This window comes from Brugia malayi, assembly GCF_000002995.4.
Source record: "Brugia malayi strain FR3 genome assembly, contig: Bm_v4_ChrX_scaffold_001, whole genome shotgun sequence".
NCBI lineage: Eukaryota > Metazoa > Nematoda > Chromadorea > Rhabditida > Onchocercidae > Brugia > Brugia malayi.
The window spans coordinates 18,409,436-18,426,347 of NW_025062479.1; the positions used below are offsets into that span (position 1 = coordinate 18,409,436).

At 33.5% G+C, this 16,912-nt stretch overlaps 2 protein-coding genes across 3 annotated transcripts; one reads left to right on the top strand and one right to left on the bottom strand.

Annotated features, from left to right (window-relative positions):
- Window positions 1-12,654: 12,654 nt before the first annotated feature.
- Bma-tyms-1.1 (Uncharacterized protein) lies at window positions 12,655-14,251 on the bottom strand (the record flags this gene model as incomplete). 2 transcript variants are annotated; one of them, XM_001898103.2, is made up of 7 exons in its annotated part: window positions 12,655-12,792; window positions 12,860-12,931; window positions 13,006-13,080; window positions 13,168-13,268; window positions 13,380-13,521; window positions 13,710-13,918; window positions 14,068-14,251. In XM_001898103.2, 7 exons carry the CDS (start codon window positions 14,249-14,251, stop codon window positions 12,655-12,657), a joined length of 921 nt encoding a protein of 306 aa, XP_001898138.1. The 2 variants fall into 2 exon arrangements, with proteins under 2 accessions (XP_001898138.1, XP_042931236.1); XM_043075302.1 differs by having other exon boundaries at window positions 14,068-14,221.
- A 1,090-nt stretch (window positions 14,252-15,341) lies between these two features.
- On the top strand, window positions 15,342-16,326 carry Bm9935 (Uncharacterized protein; the record flags this gene model as incomplete). The annotated part of the gene is made up of 4 exons (XM_001898104.2): window positions 15,342-15,390; window positions 15,557-15,722; window positions 15,869-15,960; window positions 16,145-16,326. The coding sequence occupies 4 exons, from the start codon at window positions 15,342-15,344 to the stop codon at window positions 16,324-16,326; spliced, it is 489 nt and encodes a 162-aa protein (XP_001898139.2).
- Between the last annotated feature and the right edge of the window lie 586 nt (window positions 16,327-16,912).

Below are 16,912 nucleotides of genomic sequence, written 5' to 3' on the forward strand. Positions count from 1 at the left end.
TACAAAGAATCGCAAAAAACTTCTCTAAGTGCTTTTCTAAGAAAATTTGTGGTACATTGGTTTTTCGTACTTAGCATGCCTTAAATTTTCGGAACTCACTGTTTTGATTTTACTATAATTAATATGTTGTAATCATCATACTGTGCAGTATCATTAGTTTTATCTCAACCTAAATATTTCTCAATCAAAGAATTAGTCGAAAAATGCGGCAATTTCTCTTTTTTTTTTATTACTGAAAGATTATGATACAACCTTGATGTTTTAGATTCGTTAATCAACCAGTAAAGATAATAATCACAATAATCGTCAACTTCCATTCATTTTTACTCGATTTAATTATATGACTTCAAATATGTTGCAAATATTTGCGACTTGACCATACTTAAGTAGCTGATTAAATAGAAATAACTAGGTCGAAATATCACAAAGCCGCTCACAATTTTGAGATCTGAATGATCTATGAAAGGTGTTCACATTTTCGATATGAGATGTAATGAATAAATATAGTCCTTTAATGAAATTCTGTCAAATACAGTTCCGCCATACTTTTCAAAATTATTCTCGACAACCGTTCTGGGAGTCAGTCACATTACACTATAATTGATCTTCAAGAATTTATTTATTTCGTTACTCCTAGTTCAATATTTTCCCATTTCTAAATGCACACTTTAAAGTTTAGTAATAAATTTTCTAAATATCCGCTTTACATTTTAAGTGAAAACCTATGAGTAAATTCGAATCCTGAAGTATTATTGTTTAATTCATGAATAATACTATCATGCCCAAGTTTCTTTTTTTTACACTTCCCACTTTTTCCCAAAGGTTAAAAAAAGGCAATAGAAAGCCTGGAAAGAAAATGATGAGTGTGCTATAAGGAAGGCATGTGACGAAGCTGAGAAGTACCAGAGCAGAAGAAGGAAAGTGAGCCGGAAAAGATACCGGACTTAGTAGCGATCGTGTCGAAGTGACGATGAAGATTCCTGAAGACCGGATACAGATACTTCAGAATGATAAAATAAGTCTACTTTTTAGAACTATTCCTTAAGTTTCAAGGACTAAAAAAGAACTCGTTAGAGATAGGAATTGCTGAAAATGTAATACTTCAGTCGGTTCTTTTCTCAGTCTGGACAAAATCGATTATTGCTGTCTGTTCTTCAAACATCACCAGTCTCGTTCCTCACCCACGTAGTCGCCCTTTTGCTTTTCTGCGTTGGAATTAACAATATGAAAGAAAAAAAATCTTTTGAGTCCAGGGGGCACAACAAAATCTATTAATGATAACGCTGAAAATGACGTCACCAGAATTTTAAATAAGAAATGAATAATATAGCTCACAACAGGTATAACTCTCTTTCTCTGTTTAAATTAATTGCAAGTAAAGCCAAACATAGCTAACACTCTGATTCAGTCTTACTATCTAATTCATATTCGTTAATACTGAACACAAATTTAACAAAACCATCGCTTACATTTATTCCCAACTAATGGTATGAAATGAAATTCGGTTAAAAGTGTAAATTTATTCAAAAAGAAAATATACAACCGTCACTTATTTGGATGATAGTTGTATTTATATAGAATCAATGTTGGCTGACAAATAAACAGATCCATCTCCTGTGGTAAATGCCGAATTCTATCCTAAACCAATTGACTTAAATTTCAAATTTTACAGAAATTGCTTTGTTGATGTAATTTATAGGGCGAGTTGAAATTTGATTAAAAGCACATTTGACCAAATAGCAAACTTCTGAGAAGTAAACTTTATTAAATAATTTACATTAGACATCACTTCTTATACTTCATACTTTCAAAAATTTACTGCACAGCGCTGATCTAGCACTAGACTCAATCCATAGTCTCCAGGAGTTGCATTTTCCTCTACTTTAGATGAAGTTACAATCATTGTAAATTTATTTTTTATCATTTTTCTTATACTCTGATGCTTCAACAATCAGTATAATACCAAGCTCCCACTGATTTCTCAATTTTTAGAATCAGTGTCGACGCTTGGTTCAAAATTTTTTGCTTCGTATGTGAATTTCAAATAATTCTAGTATGATTCAATATTTGCAGTGATGTAGAAATGAAACACTACTAGAAAGTTTCAATTAGTTGTCATTGCGGTCACCATACTATTCACAGCAATTATTTTTTCATCTCAAAAGCTTATTAAAATATTAATGGCGTATAAAGTTTCTTCTTAAGGTTCAACGAGAGCTTTCTGAAAGAAGAAAAGTTGTGTTACATTTTAAAGACAGGTGTCCACATTTACAAATGTTTTCCCTAAATACGACATAACTTTCTGTATCGTATTAGCAAGAAATAGTACTTAAAGAAAATATGTAGGAAAATGGATAAAAAAATATTTCTATCGTTTTTACGAGACACCATAATGCTGCAAAAGAAGAAATAAGGTGTGTTATTTGAGAATTTTCCGCTGAGATTCATTTTTCAACTTCTTATCTATTTTGCCTTTAAAAAGTAAGCTTCATGTCTGAGTTTAACTTTATTCAGCATGCAGTTACGTTGTTCTCCAAAAAAGTGGTGCATTACATCAAAGCTATTGTAAAACAATGCAAAATTATTTATACTTGAATTCCATGAAGAAAAAATTATAAAAGTTACTTGTTGGTGGCAGTTCATTAACTCCTTACACTTACTAGTTGATTCCGCTGGATTTGTATAGGTATAACCTGAATTGTCAGTGCATTACTGATTACATGGTGAACACCAGTGCGTGTTATTCACCTTATTTTCTTCATCTCCTCTACTGCAAGCGAATAGTCCTTTATAACAATTATAGATAAAGATCCTAAGAGAAGATTTTTTTTTTTTGCCAGTGTTATTTCATATTTCAGGCAGTCGGACACTGAAAATTTGATATTAGCGATGATATGATGACTCTAAGTAGAAAAGCAACACAAAAAATTGGAACTTATTTTAATGCAGAAAGTTAACTTTGCTTATTAAAAGAAGATAGTCTTTCAAACAACCAGTACATTTGTGGCAGTATAATCGAAAAATCAACTAGAAGCAAGAAAAATTCACTTTTGAAACAGTTCCATATTTTCTTGTTGGCTTCTATTCCCTATTTAGATAACAAAATGACAGTATTATACTGACCAATTTGTTATTAATCTCATTGGCGCTTTCTGCTATTTTGTCAAGTATTCTATGTCATCAGCTAGTACAACGGTGTCATTAATTGAAGTATATTTAGGATATGGGAGGAAGTCTGCCATCTTAAACTGCTAATGATACATAGCTCAGCATAGATAAATTTTTACAATCAGGGCGCGATCAATGATACATAGCTCCAAGCAAGATTCGACGGCATGATATGATCAACTCTTATGTTGATGAGATCTTATGTTTTATGAAAAGTGATAGTCATATGTTTTAGATCAATGTTTTCCAGTCCTCCACTATGGGCTCATGAAAGTGCATTGTCATATTGGAAGGTGGAAAGAAAATTCCGTAAATGCATCTGACCAATCGGTCGTGAATCAAAAGATGGAGTGATAGGCACTAATTAATGTAGATGTTAAGCAGTACTATCAATTCCACTTGCAATAAAATAGAAAGTAGAAAATTGTAAAAAGCTTTCATTGAAAGTTTACGGAATGGTACTTATGTGATGCTGCAAGATTATCTACACGTGAAATTACATGTGAAAACACGTGAAATAAGATATTTGTTCAGTGAACATTCTATATATCAATCTTTTTTAAAGAAGTTGAAAGTTGTTAGGACAATATGGCACTTCCGTTTAGTGTTGAAAGGAAAAAACTGATATAAACTGTACTTTGCACGACTGTTAGAGGAGAAATGCAGTTGAAAAATGTGAAATAGTGAGAAGCTATTAGGGATCATCTCGATTGCATAAATGTTATATGATATATTATAATTACTTGAAAGACTAAGCTTATTTTGCTCTTCATTCAACAACTAAAATTGAAGCGCCACGTGAGTCACGTAGACGTAAAAACTTTGTTTATATATGAACTGGTCTTATCATTGCAGTGTATTTGATGATAATAACATTCGATGATAGAATAGTTTAAGGATCAGGTAAAGGAAGTCAGTGCACTTTCCGAGTTGCAATAAGTGTTTCATAGGTAGGAGATAAGGAGAAGCGTGATAGTGACAAGGAGAAGGACATGAGTGGTAATGATAACGAGCAGAGTAATACCTTCTCCTTCGAACCGTCTTATCCCATTGCTTCAAGAGAAAGCAAATGAACCATCAACCGCACAGCTCACCGTTTCTTCATTCGTCCGTCTCTGTGCGTACTCCATGTTTGCGTGCTGCATGCGTGCGTGTGTGTGTGAAATGTCCGTAAAGGTAGAGGAGGAATGGGTATGAACGACTCGCTCATTGCATTTGCATTCTCTTGCTACTCCTAACGTATTTATATAGCCGCAACACTAAGCGCGCTGAATACCAACTCCAATGCATGCATAAAAACTACGGTGGCGTGCTGGTAATACAACTTCATATCTTCTTTACTTCTCTTCCTTCTTCAGTGACACTTTCTCTCCGATTACTCTCAATCTTGTAGTCAATATATACAGAGAGAGGATTGGAAGCATTGACTGAACGGGTGAGGAAATAGATCTACCTGCACATCTTTTTCGCACAGCACCCATTACACGTAGAGAGAGAGAAAGGAAGAGAGAGTATGTGGATGGATAGACGACGGATGGATGAGTGGATAGGTATAGCGGCCCCCCAGACTGCATAGTGCCGGGGGGCCGTATGACATCAGATGACTTCCAGACGGGAAGCATACAGACTTATGCAAAAACTTCGTTTTTCTTTAGTTGCAAGTGCTACTTGTTCCTCTCTTCTGTGAAGACATGTCCCTGCACGCACTTTCTGCACTGGCACATACATACATACACACTCGCATCGCGTAATGTTTGCATCAGAATTGAGCTGTCCAATGCGATGTGCGAGCTGTCCATAGCGCCGTGTAGCGCAGGTGTCGGTGGCAGCCATACTATGGGCCATTCATCTTGAACTCTGTCCTATCATCACTCCCGTGTTGTAGAATGCTTGTTGTAAAGCCACGTACAGAAGTCAGGGACGGGTGAGGAAAGTGATCGGTGCAGTGCACTGAGTATTGCATATCATCCATCCGGAACTAGTCTTGGCTTCCTCTTTTCCGCCCTTTTCAATTCTATTTCGGTATATTTAACACTGCTAAGAGTACTTCTTTGACAAAAACAAGCTGACCAACGATTTACAAATGCAACTTCAGTATGTGCCACTTTCTCCAAAGTTTGTAGTACTGTAGTCCCCTTTTACAACTAATCTTCTAAGAAGAGTGCCAAGAATATGATACTTCCACTGATAAGAAGCGAGCCAGATGTGATGTGCATCGAACATTGCTCCAACAATTGTTGCAATAGCATTCCTTGAAATTATACCTATCATTGCTGTTTAGTGCTTATATAATATTTAGTATCACTTTAATTTGTCTAGTTCGCAATAACAATGAAAGTGAAATTATCAAGAGGAACAGTACCTATAAGTAGAATGAAGTTATTTTATTGCAATTTGTTCCAGAATTCAGGTAAATGTTCGCGAAATCTTGGAATGAAGATTTATCATGTTGCACATCATATTAGAATGATATGTCAGTCATCTCAACGCTTACCACCGAAAATCTGGTTTCTATTATAGCATGACATGTCCTGTCGTTCCTCTTCGCACTATGTCCTGAATCTCTCTGTTTGCAGTGTATCTACTGGAAGAAACAATCTTTGACTCACATATATAAAAACATCTGTCAAAAGCAACTTGTGAACGTCTCACTTAAGACCGACCAACCATTCCTTTTCAATGTGTTATTGAAAATTGATACGATACTATTCATGCATTCTACAAGTGAGGAAAGAATCATCATAAAAAAGGATATTAGATGACAGTCATCATTACCGTTTATTAATTATCACAGCTAATCTACTACCCTATTTGCTCTTACAAGCCACCCTCTACTGAAAGATCGATGCTTCACTCCACCAGGTGCATGATCTCTAAATTAATTTTCAAAATATAGCAAGTGAGAATCATTTACAATGATAAGCATAATTCATGCATCGCTTATTCATTTAAAAGTAATTTAATAGTTTTGTATTTTATGACATGTTCACTTCAAATTTGACTTAATTCCATTACAATCTCAGCTAATGATAGTTATATTTCAGTTTGAAGGATTGATGTAGATGAGAAAAGCTGACATTAACTTTATCTTGGGTTTATCAAGGTTGCTTTTTATCTTAAGCTTATCAAGGTTGTCATTTCTCACATCAAGGTTGTCACTTCCTGTGCTCATTAAATATTTGATAATTGTCAAGTAATGTATTTTTCATATTTATTTATTTATTTATTTATATAGAGAGATATTGATAAAAATATAAAAAAATATTCTGTTTGAATAAGTACTTTTACTATGAGATTATTATTTCACAACTAATGTAAGAACTGTAAGATACTAAAGAAGTACTGTATAGTGAAAACAATTTTAAGCATAAGAAGTATGGTCTCCCTCTCTCTCTTTTTTTCTCTTTCTCTCAGTTTAAATGAAGTAATAAATCACACAAATAATAAACTCTAATTTTTAAAATACACAATATAAGTTAGCAAAGAATCTTCTTTTTATTCATTGCTTGATTCCTTATTGGTTTGCATTAATAATTATATAGCATTATTAATGATTTTGGTCTTAGTTCGTAGCAAATGAATTTATCTTGGAAATACTGAAATTTGAATAACGTTAGTAAAGTAATTTTGCATTGTTCAACACTATGTGTATTGATGTGATGCAAAAGAAATTTATCACATATCAATTTTATTTCCATCTTTCATGTTCATATCTCTAAAGATTGCTCTTTCAAAATCCATCAAAACATTTAAAGTATCTTCTTACGATAAAAGTTGATTTTTTCTTCTACTTACTAAAATAACTTTTTGTAAAAGTGATCAAAACCAATAAAGCTGGACATTTAAAACAGCAGTCGTTCAAATACTATTCATGTTAGCTCATGTTCTGTTAATGAGAAGGAATGCTTCCCACTGAAACTTTTTTCTCTTTTTTCTTTGTATTTTTTGCCTCCAGTTCATTATATTTACATCTTCTAAAATTCGGCTTATTTTTGACACCTATTTAAAAAATGATGTAGATAATAGGGATTATTGCATTCATCATGTAGCAACATGCCTTATACTTATGAACAACGTGTGACTTTTTAGGAAATTATTAAGCCTTTTATTAATATTTCAAATGTTCACTGCTGAAGAATGTAAAGTTGCTTAAAATTCAAACAATCCATAAAATACTGTTTCAAAAATAACGTTTCTGGGGTTTTTTCAAATAGAAATTCAACTTATGATTTTTTTTCGTATTGAAATATAATTTTTGTTCTTCTGAATAAAACTTTGAAGAAGAAATAAGTATTTGTAATATTTGTAAATGATCTGCAATGAACAACCAAATCTGAAACAAGGCTGCCAAACAATTTGATTAATGAAAGAATAAGAAAATGGACTGACATTTCTCTAGCTGCCCTCTTACATCTAAATCTAAGAAAGAAATCAAAATACCTGCTGAAGTAAAATTTAGATACTTTTAATTTTTATTTGTATTTGGCAAATGATAACATGACTTATAGCGACTATGCAACAATATGGATAACAACAAAGCATGCAGCTATTGCTATCTCAACGTGAATTATCATCTCGAGTTACGAAATTCGTGTTTTTTTGGTCTTTCAAAAAGTCATCTGTTCATTTTGTTTGGATATAAATAGAATCGATAGAAATGATATATTTGATCAAGCTGAAATCATTAAGCAAAGAATATATTTCACCGGCCCCGAATTATTTTTCACTGTTATCAAAATTTGGAGACAAACAATCTTTGGCTAACGCTTTTCTGACAAATGACAAAAAAATTGAAGGAAAGCATTTTTGTAAATGAAATGAATGAAGCGACTGCAGTTTTAGTTCTACTAATATTAGTTCTGTTTCTGTCAACTAATCTAATGTTACTCGAATAGTATAAATAAGTAATCTGATTTCTACTGCTCTTATATAGCTAAGGCAAGAGGTTCAATTAATGATATTCGTGTTATGAGATACAGATATATATCTCTGCCCATTTGCACATTCAATTCAAGCATAATGTGAATCTGATACTTTAAGCTTATTCTGTTAACATCCTTTATACAAAATGCAGATTTGAAACATTTATAATCTACCATTCTTCTTTCAAAAAAGTAAAAAGACTAGCACAGGAAAAAATTTTGTAATACTTTACCTTTATTACTTGATAAACTCATTACTGCTTTATATGGTGGAAATATTTCGCTCGTCAGATAACCACAGTTGCATGCTGAATTACCGGGATTTTACATAATATACTATTCAGGCCACAAACTGACAAACATTATACGTCTATATATATGTACGATTTTCAGAAACCTAGTATATTTAGCTCAAAATTCTTATTTACTTATATCAATAGAGAGAGAGAGAGAGAGTGAATAACAATCATTTCAAAAATTCGGAACATTAGCGCAGCTTAGTCACAGTAATGCTCTTTATGAATTAATATGCTATTTGGAAAATGTCAGGAACCATTATCGTTACTGCAAGTAGATATAAAGAGATAGGAAATATTTCCATGCTTCTTTGAATTCATTAATGATGTAAGAAGCGTCTTAGTTTACCTCTTTTAGTTATACTGCACTAATTAAGGCTTCATCCATCTCCATAAATAATCATATATCATTGTTGTTATAGATAAAGTTTGCAAACGCAAGTTTCTTCAGCAAGTTCCTTGGTTGTTTAATCTATTTTTGCACTGTATCTTTGATTTCATTCATTTTTATTCAACAAGAGCAGTTTTTCTGGTGACCAAAAAATATTCTTGGGCAAATATTTAATAAATTGAGCACTCTCGAGAAAGGACAACAATTATCGCTTTATGCAGTGCAGCATTTCGAATGAATTTGTTGAAAAATCTAGTTGCAATTATTCCGTCTTCTAAAAGATTTTTGTTATTTACAAGCTAGCTTCAGTCTATGAAAATCTTGAGAAGTTTGAAATTTGTTAGCTCAGACACATTGTCTATGCAAACTTTAAAAACCTTTCATAAATTCTGTTAATTTTACTCTTATTGAAGTGAATAGCTACAAAGAAAGGAATAGATTAATCAGCAGATAGCAGAAGGACCATTTTGAAATTTTCAATTGATTTTTAAATATGCATTTCAGTTAAAGTAAGTTTAATTCCACCCGCAGTAGAAGCAATTCTACATCAAAATCCATGTTGTCAGTGTTGTGATCTTGATTAATTGGCTGGAAGAGAACAAATCATTTCAGCTAATCTGTAATTTTTCCACATTATCTTGAATGGTACCCTAGGTAAAATAAACGGAAAAATATGTGTATAAATATATATATATATAATTCAGAAACAAATGTTTCGTAAATGGGATCTGCAAAAGATGGGATTAATGTTGCATTTAGGCTCAATAAGTCCGGTTATTGATTTTTTCTTGAAATCCTATGTGACCAGGAGTTTTTAAATAAATTCAATTTAACATCGTGAATTCTCTCAGCGCATCGTTTGTAGAGTTAAAAGCATTGAAAAGCATGAGTAAGATCAATTTCTTGTCATTCAAATATGTCACATTTTCTCGACAATGATTTCGTGCCACAGGGCCATCCTCACTTTACTCTGATAATCCTGATCGTTCTTGAAAATTCACAATATGGTGTTTAAGTGGAACACACAATACACGCAGCAAGTGCACAAGGGAAGTAAATCAGAAGAGATAATTAATTCAGTGAGTCAAAAAAACCTAAAAGTGTATTACATGAGTATTATCAGAAGAAATGGAAAATAATATAGAAAACAGACTGGTACTTAGGGTATTTCAAAGTTGTGGGTGAAAAAGTAGAAGCGTTATGTCGCTAAATTCTGAAGTTTTTGATGTATCTTCACATAATCTTTTCGTTTGTATTGAATGAAAAAAAAAAAATAAAAGAGAAATCTCGAAAAAGACGATATGTGGAATAAATGATTTGCAATGTTCTGAAGTTATCGAACTAATGGGAGGTATGGAATGGAAAAAGAAAGGGTAACTGCCGGAAGGGAAGCAGACTGCACTATTGTGATGTAGTATGTTGCTCGAAAAATGCGCCAAAAATGTACTTTGCTATGCGCAACCTGGCACCGAAATCGAAATTGGGAACACGACAGATGAAAAGAGAAAGGGTCGAACGATGGATTCGGGAGTAGAGCAGGGATAGAGAATGTAACGGGGACTGAAATCTCGCAACTTCCCTAACTCTATCATTCTCCTTCAAGAAGTTGCTCTTCGTTGTGTCGAATGTAGCAAAGTAACATTTACTCCAATTTCTCCTTTTATCCCAAACATATCTAAGCAAATCTCAAATGTCCTCCACATATTGTTCTAATAGCGTTAGCTTCATGTTCTACAGTTCTTCCAGGAGATCTAACTCCTTCCTATAACGAAGTTAGCTTAGCGCAGCAAATTAACACATAGCTGAAACGTTTTATTCAGCTAATGTATAACTAGACATGTATCAAACGAAAACGAAAATTAACTCTCAAGTTTCCCAATGAGTTAGCAATTTTGATTTTCTGTATTGAGCTTCGAAGTGAGTCTAGCAGTTTGTCTATTCAAGGAACCAATCAACTAATTGTTATGCAGCAATATCTATATACATGATTGATTGTGATCTCAAGAGAACTATGAGTAAAACCCGATATTATTGTTGCAAATGGGCAGTATCGGAGTTGTGGAATCAGAAAATTTAATATTTATATATCTGCATGATACCTTTCTTTGACACCATTCTTCTCTTTTTGGAGCACTTCATAAATCCTTTCACCATATTCTTTTCTCATTCCAGCGATTTTATTTTTGTCACCGGTTTTTCTTTTCTTTTCTGGTTTCTAACTTTCTCATCCATTTTTCTCAGTTCTTAAAATTTCAAATATTCCCTTATCGTAATATTTCCTTAACATTCTTTCAACACATTCAGATTTTTCACATTTTATAAGACATTATCACATAAAGTGAGGAGAAAGGTATCAATAAGTGAACAAACCCTTTGAAAAAAGATTTTTCAAAGATTCTTCGAAAACTTATTGTCCTATGCAGGATAAAAAAATTTGGAAAAACATACTTTGAGCTCGCTCAGTTCGCAGAATTTCTTCCTCATCTTCTTATCCTCCATACTACTCCAGTAATAATGAAGCAAATGGTAAAATCAAATTTCAAATATTCTTTTATCAATCGTTGTATTCTCTTCCCTTCAGAAGCTTACACTTTTATTTCAATCTAAATTTGCAAATGGTAAGAACATCTGCAGATACGAATCTTACTGTAGTAGCTGCTTAACTAATCTACATGATTTAGTACATTTATACACTTACCAACCTTATATCAGACTATTCCATAGCTTTGATAAATATAGAAACCACTGGTCTTTAATTCAGAACTACTTTATTTTTATCTTGATTAAAATAAAATAAAGCAAAAAATATAAGGATGGAAAAGAATGAAAAAGTTTACGCATAAGTCTCGAAGCAATATGCTGTGATGATTACCATCTTCCAGGTCTAAACTAAAACTTGCATTCCTTAGGAGACGGACGATTCAGGATGTTATCACCCTACTTTGCTCCAAAACAGGTACATCCCAGGTCTCGATGGTACACCAAAATTGATTCTGCATTGTGTACCATCCTGGAAAGAACTCCGTACTTAGTTCGATGTAAGGTACCAGGAGTAAGATCATGAAGAATTACTTCGAAAATAGAGGTCCAACAAAATTGTCAAAATGAAATTCCCAACAGCATTTGCATGTAGCAATTTCGTCGTAATTATTTATAAAATACGAAGTTTTATAACACTCATGATTAGCAGTGCGATAATTAGTGCAGAACGTTTCAGTACCACCGAAAGCACTGAAGCCATTAACTGGATGAAAAATCTGCACTGACCAATCATAAATCTTCACCAGGAAAATCAAGAATGGCATTTAGAAAAAAAAAAAAAAAATAAGGAAAGAGAAACTTTGTTTAGCACTGAAACAGGTATGTCCAGATATCGTTTTTGCTATTCCAAAATGCAAAGAATCTGAATTTTCTCACATACCTCCAGGTCAAGACAGCCTGCTCGGCTGTAAAATTTAAAAGTTCTTCAGTGTGATTTACATGTCAATTAATAAACTCTGAATGAATGCATCATTCAGATTAACTTTTCATTAACTTTTTTTTTTTTTTTTTTTTTTTTTAGCAACTTTAATTCCGATAGACAGAACACAAAAGTTCCACCTGAGTTGCTTAACTTTTATAGTCTGGCTTGAAGTCAAATGATGTGAACCAAGAAAAATTAAAACTTTTCCGGCATTTATAATAGCCTAAGGAAGTAAAAATCCACCATTAAAGATTGAGTCAGTGAAAAAATGCCAGAAGTACCATAACAGAATGTGAAACAATCCCAAAACATGATACAGTGATAAAGAATGAGCAGATTAAAACTTAGTTTATTCAAAACAGTTCTCTTAATAATTATTTTAATAACAAAGTTGAAAGGCGACATGAAAGAGATTCATACAGCCATTGCCATTTTGATTGCTGGCATCGGTTGGTAATTTTCAAGAACAATTGACTCGTAAGTGAAGTCATCTATTGTTTTAATGTTTCCAATGAAGCGAACAGTAGGAAACTGTCGTGGTTGACGTTTGAGCTATAAAAAATGCTACTGAAAATTTCAGCCCAAACGAGATACACATAAGAAAAAAAGTCACAATCACCTGTTCCTGCAGTGCGTCGACATGATTCATATACACATGAGCATCTCCCAAAACATGACATAAGTGACCAGTCTGAATAAAAAATTCGTTGAAAATTTCGAGAGATTTTCAACATCAGTCCGAAGGAAAACAACAAAAGACTGTACCTTAAGACCACAAACATGCGCTATCATATGCGTCAGAAGTCCATAGCTGGCTAAATTAAAAGGTACTCCCAAACCCTGCAAATAAAAACTCAAAATCAAAAGTCTCGTAAACGACTGAAGAAACCAAAAAAAAAAAATTATGAACTGGCATCAAAACCAAACCATGTCGCCGGAACGTTGATATAACTGACACGAAAGTTCACCATTACGCACCGCGAATTGAGCGAGCGTATGACAAGGTGGCAAAGCCATTAGTTTTAAATCTAAAGCCGGCTGAAGCCATAAACTTCAAATCCAAAGTACGTTTTGTATTGAAAAAAAAAAAGAAAAACTGTAAATGAATTTTCAAAGAAAAACAATAAACCAAATAACACCTTTAACATTCCATGCACTGAGTATTATACGACGACTATGCGGTTCATTTTTTATCAAATCAATGATTTCAGATAATTGGTCTATACCTTGGTTGGTATAGTCAGTATCCATGCCTCGATACTCAGCACCACAGTGTCGCCACTATAAATTACATTACTGCTTCAATAGTATTGGAAAGCTATTAAAAATGGTAATGAAATAATAAACTGATAAAACGAATTCAAAGAATAATATAATGAAAGCTAAATACGATGGAATAAGATTTTATTGCGTAGCGAATGCCATCTCTGAACAATTAGTATTTGATTGGCACAGAAACCAAGTTTCACCTGAAAGCCATAAATAGGTCCCAGATCTCCTTCAGATCGATCACTGAAACCACACTGATCAAGAAACTGCCGAGATCCATTGGCATCCCAAATCCTGACACCTTTCTCAGATAAATGCTTTGCATTTGTATCGCCTCGAATGAACCATAGCAGTTCTTCAACAACGCCTTTCCAGTAGACTCGTTTGGTTGTCAATACCGGAACAACACCTACAAAATCTCTACACAAGTTAATATTTCAACAAACAAAGTCCCATTAGCTGAAAATAAACGATAGGACGGATAAACCTTACAAAATCTTATACAAACCTTCGCATAACAATAGCATACTTGGTCTTAGTATAAAAAAAATTTCTTACCATTTCGAAGCGAATAAACGGAATGCATTCCAAACACTGAAATCGTCCCCACACCTGTTCGGTCATCAATTCTTTCGCCATTCTTTAAAATGTATCTAACCTGATCCAAATATTTACTTTCATCCTCATTCTTTAATACACCGGCATCGCCCATAACATTACCGTGAGCTCCTGAAGACTTCATTCCTGAACCTTAAACCAGCAACAACCACCAGGTGAACCCGAAACAACTGAAAGATTTAAAATGTGGCGCTAAATGATGCATTCATTTGATACAGCCATTGCTGCCGCGACATGTAGCGATTTTGTCTCATCGACAAGATTTTCGTTTCCATCAGATGAAAAACTCACCTATTAAAAGTAAGGATGAGGAAGAGAATGAGACAAGATGTTTACCTTAATAACTATATTCGATAGAGGAGAAAAGGAGAACTTCTCAGCTGACAACTTTGGACATCTCTCATTCATAATATGGTTGGTAATCGACTACAAAGAAAAGGAACTGCATATGAAGCAAGTAGTATAAAAATAAATTTATCCATTCATTTTTCAGTGAGCTTTAGCTCTAATACTAGCCTGCAATACTCTCATCGGTCTGAAATTTATTTTTGAGACAGTTATATTGCTAATATTCCAAAGATCGATGACATAAAAAAAAACATTGATGAAAGGATGAAAAATATCAACTGAATCGTCTCTGAAATTGTAGCACTCCATATTTGTTTCCTTAAATGTACCGGGGAAAATAAGTTTCCGATCCTTAATCATCTTTAATGATTAAATCCCCATATTCATCTCTCAAGGATAGACATTTTTAGCTTTTGTGATTAATACACAATAAATTACTCATTTCGAAACGAAGATTTTGCTCAAAGAAACTTTTCTGCTTATCAGTATGGGCTGAAAATTGAGGAGCTTTCATTTCCTTAATCCAAATTGTTATCAGTTTGGTGGAACTGCACAGTGAGAATTGTGTTGTTAGCAAATTGATTGTTTTTGGAAATTAATATCATTTATTTCAGCAGTAGGTTTAATTTAAGATTGAATGCTGCTTAGGTTGGTAGTGGGTCATACCTTTTATCGTATCTATATATTATATCAGTCAAAGGCATTTCGCAATGAAAATGAAATGAATTCCAGGAAAAGATATCATTAGAATCAAATAATAGGTAGAGGAATAATAGCTCCCAATAATAAAAGCTTTTACAGATACAGAATTTGTCATTCTTTGTAAACTTCCTCTTTGTGAAGAGCTGCTTGGGAGAAAAGTTCAAATGAGAGAAATAATTCGCAATATTTATTATTATTATCCTGATTTTGTCGGTATAATGTTTAATGTTTACTTTTATGTATTCCATTTTGTGTTGAAAGTTTAAAATTGGAAAAAATATATCACTTACATACTAATCTTAATTTATCTTAATCAAATTTTGAATTATTTCAATTTCTGTAGAAATTTTTGACGGCTCAAATTCGAATATCATTTCAGAAAATTTTTTGATGATCAAAAAAAAACGTGGAAAGCCGGCAGTGTCTTCTTCATCAAAGAATACAATAAGTGTGCATTTAACATTTTACTTGAAGACAATGGGAGATTCTTTTATTGGAAAGCTAGTACTTTTCCCACTGCTGAAAATGCAAAATCCATCGGACTGGTTAGAATCTTCGTTATTTCGAGTTTTCTCGCTTTTTTTTTGAGAACCTTTTATGACAATTTTTTTGACATAAATTGGATCTGAACCTTGCTTTACTATTTATTTGAACCGCATTTTGAAAATATTGTCCGGAATAGAAATTGCAGGCGAATACCGAAATGTGACACGGCTGGATGCAAAGGATGGTATTGTAAAAACGATGAACACAGCCGAAACATTCAAATTGCCTTCAAAACTCGTTATGACTGATATCCTGCTCATATAAATGTTGTTGAGTGATAGACAATGCACTTGATCGTTCACGCTGAAGTCTGCTTTTCATCTAGCTTATCACGTGATAACGTCATTACCTTCTTATGAATTGAGCATAAACTTGACAAATAAATGTGGCAAAGTTTGAAGTACGTCAAACAGTCCTGCAGTGCTGTTAGCCGGTTGCGATTTTGCCCTCATCATTTGTCTACGCATTATTAGAGAACGCCGCACTGCTTATGACCGCCCACAATGCGGAGCTGGAATGCGACATAGAGACGAACCTGAGTTGCTCAGCGCAACAGCAACTCCCTCCCCACTGCACTACTATATAGCCCTCCAACAAAGCTGAAGCGGTATACATAGATGGAATATTTTGATGATCATTCTTTTTTGATGGAGCTGTCTATATCGTATCCCAAACATAATTACGACTCCTTTTTGATCCAAATATTCCCTAATCTTTGCGTATTGCAGTGAGAAAATCATGAATAATGAGAAGATTAAAAATACAGCACTGCAGAAAAGAAGGTACAGCATTACAGTATGCAAATACTTACGATAAAAAACAATACGTCATCAAAAAATTGTGAAAGTAGATAGAAATACGTCTAAAATAGCTAATTGATATGTATAATCTCGGTACTATAAGGAGATGAGGTCTGACTGAGGACATTAAAGCTTTTGACTGCATGAAATAAAGTGAAGAGGAAGACTGAAATTCTTATGTCTTATTGTATGATAAAAAAGGGATCAAAAAGTTTCGTGAATGGATGCGTGAACGATGATGGGTCAATGTCACCTATCATCCCACAGAACAACTTACACAGAGAACGACAATCTACAATGTGTCACATTTCAACAATTCACCACTGCCATCATTTCCATTATCACTTTAGAGCGGACATCATTTGCCGGTGAAATTTTCATGTCTTGTC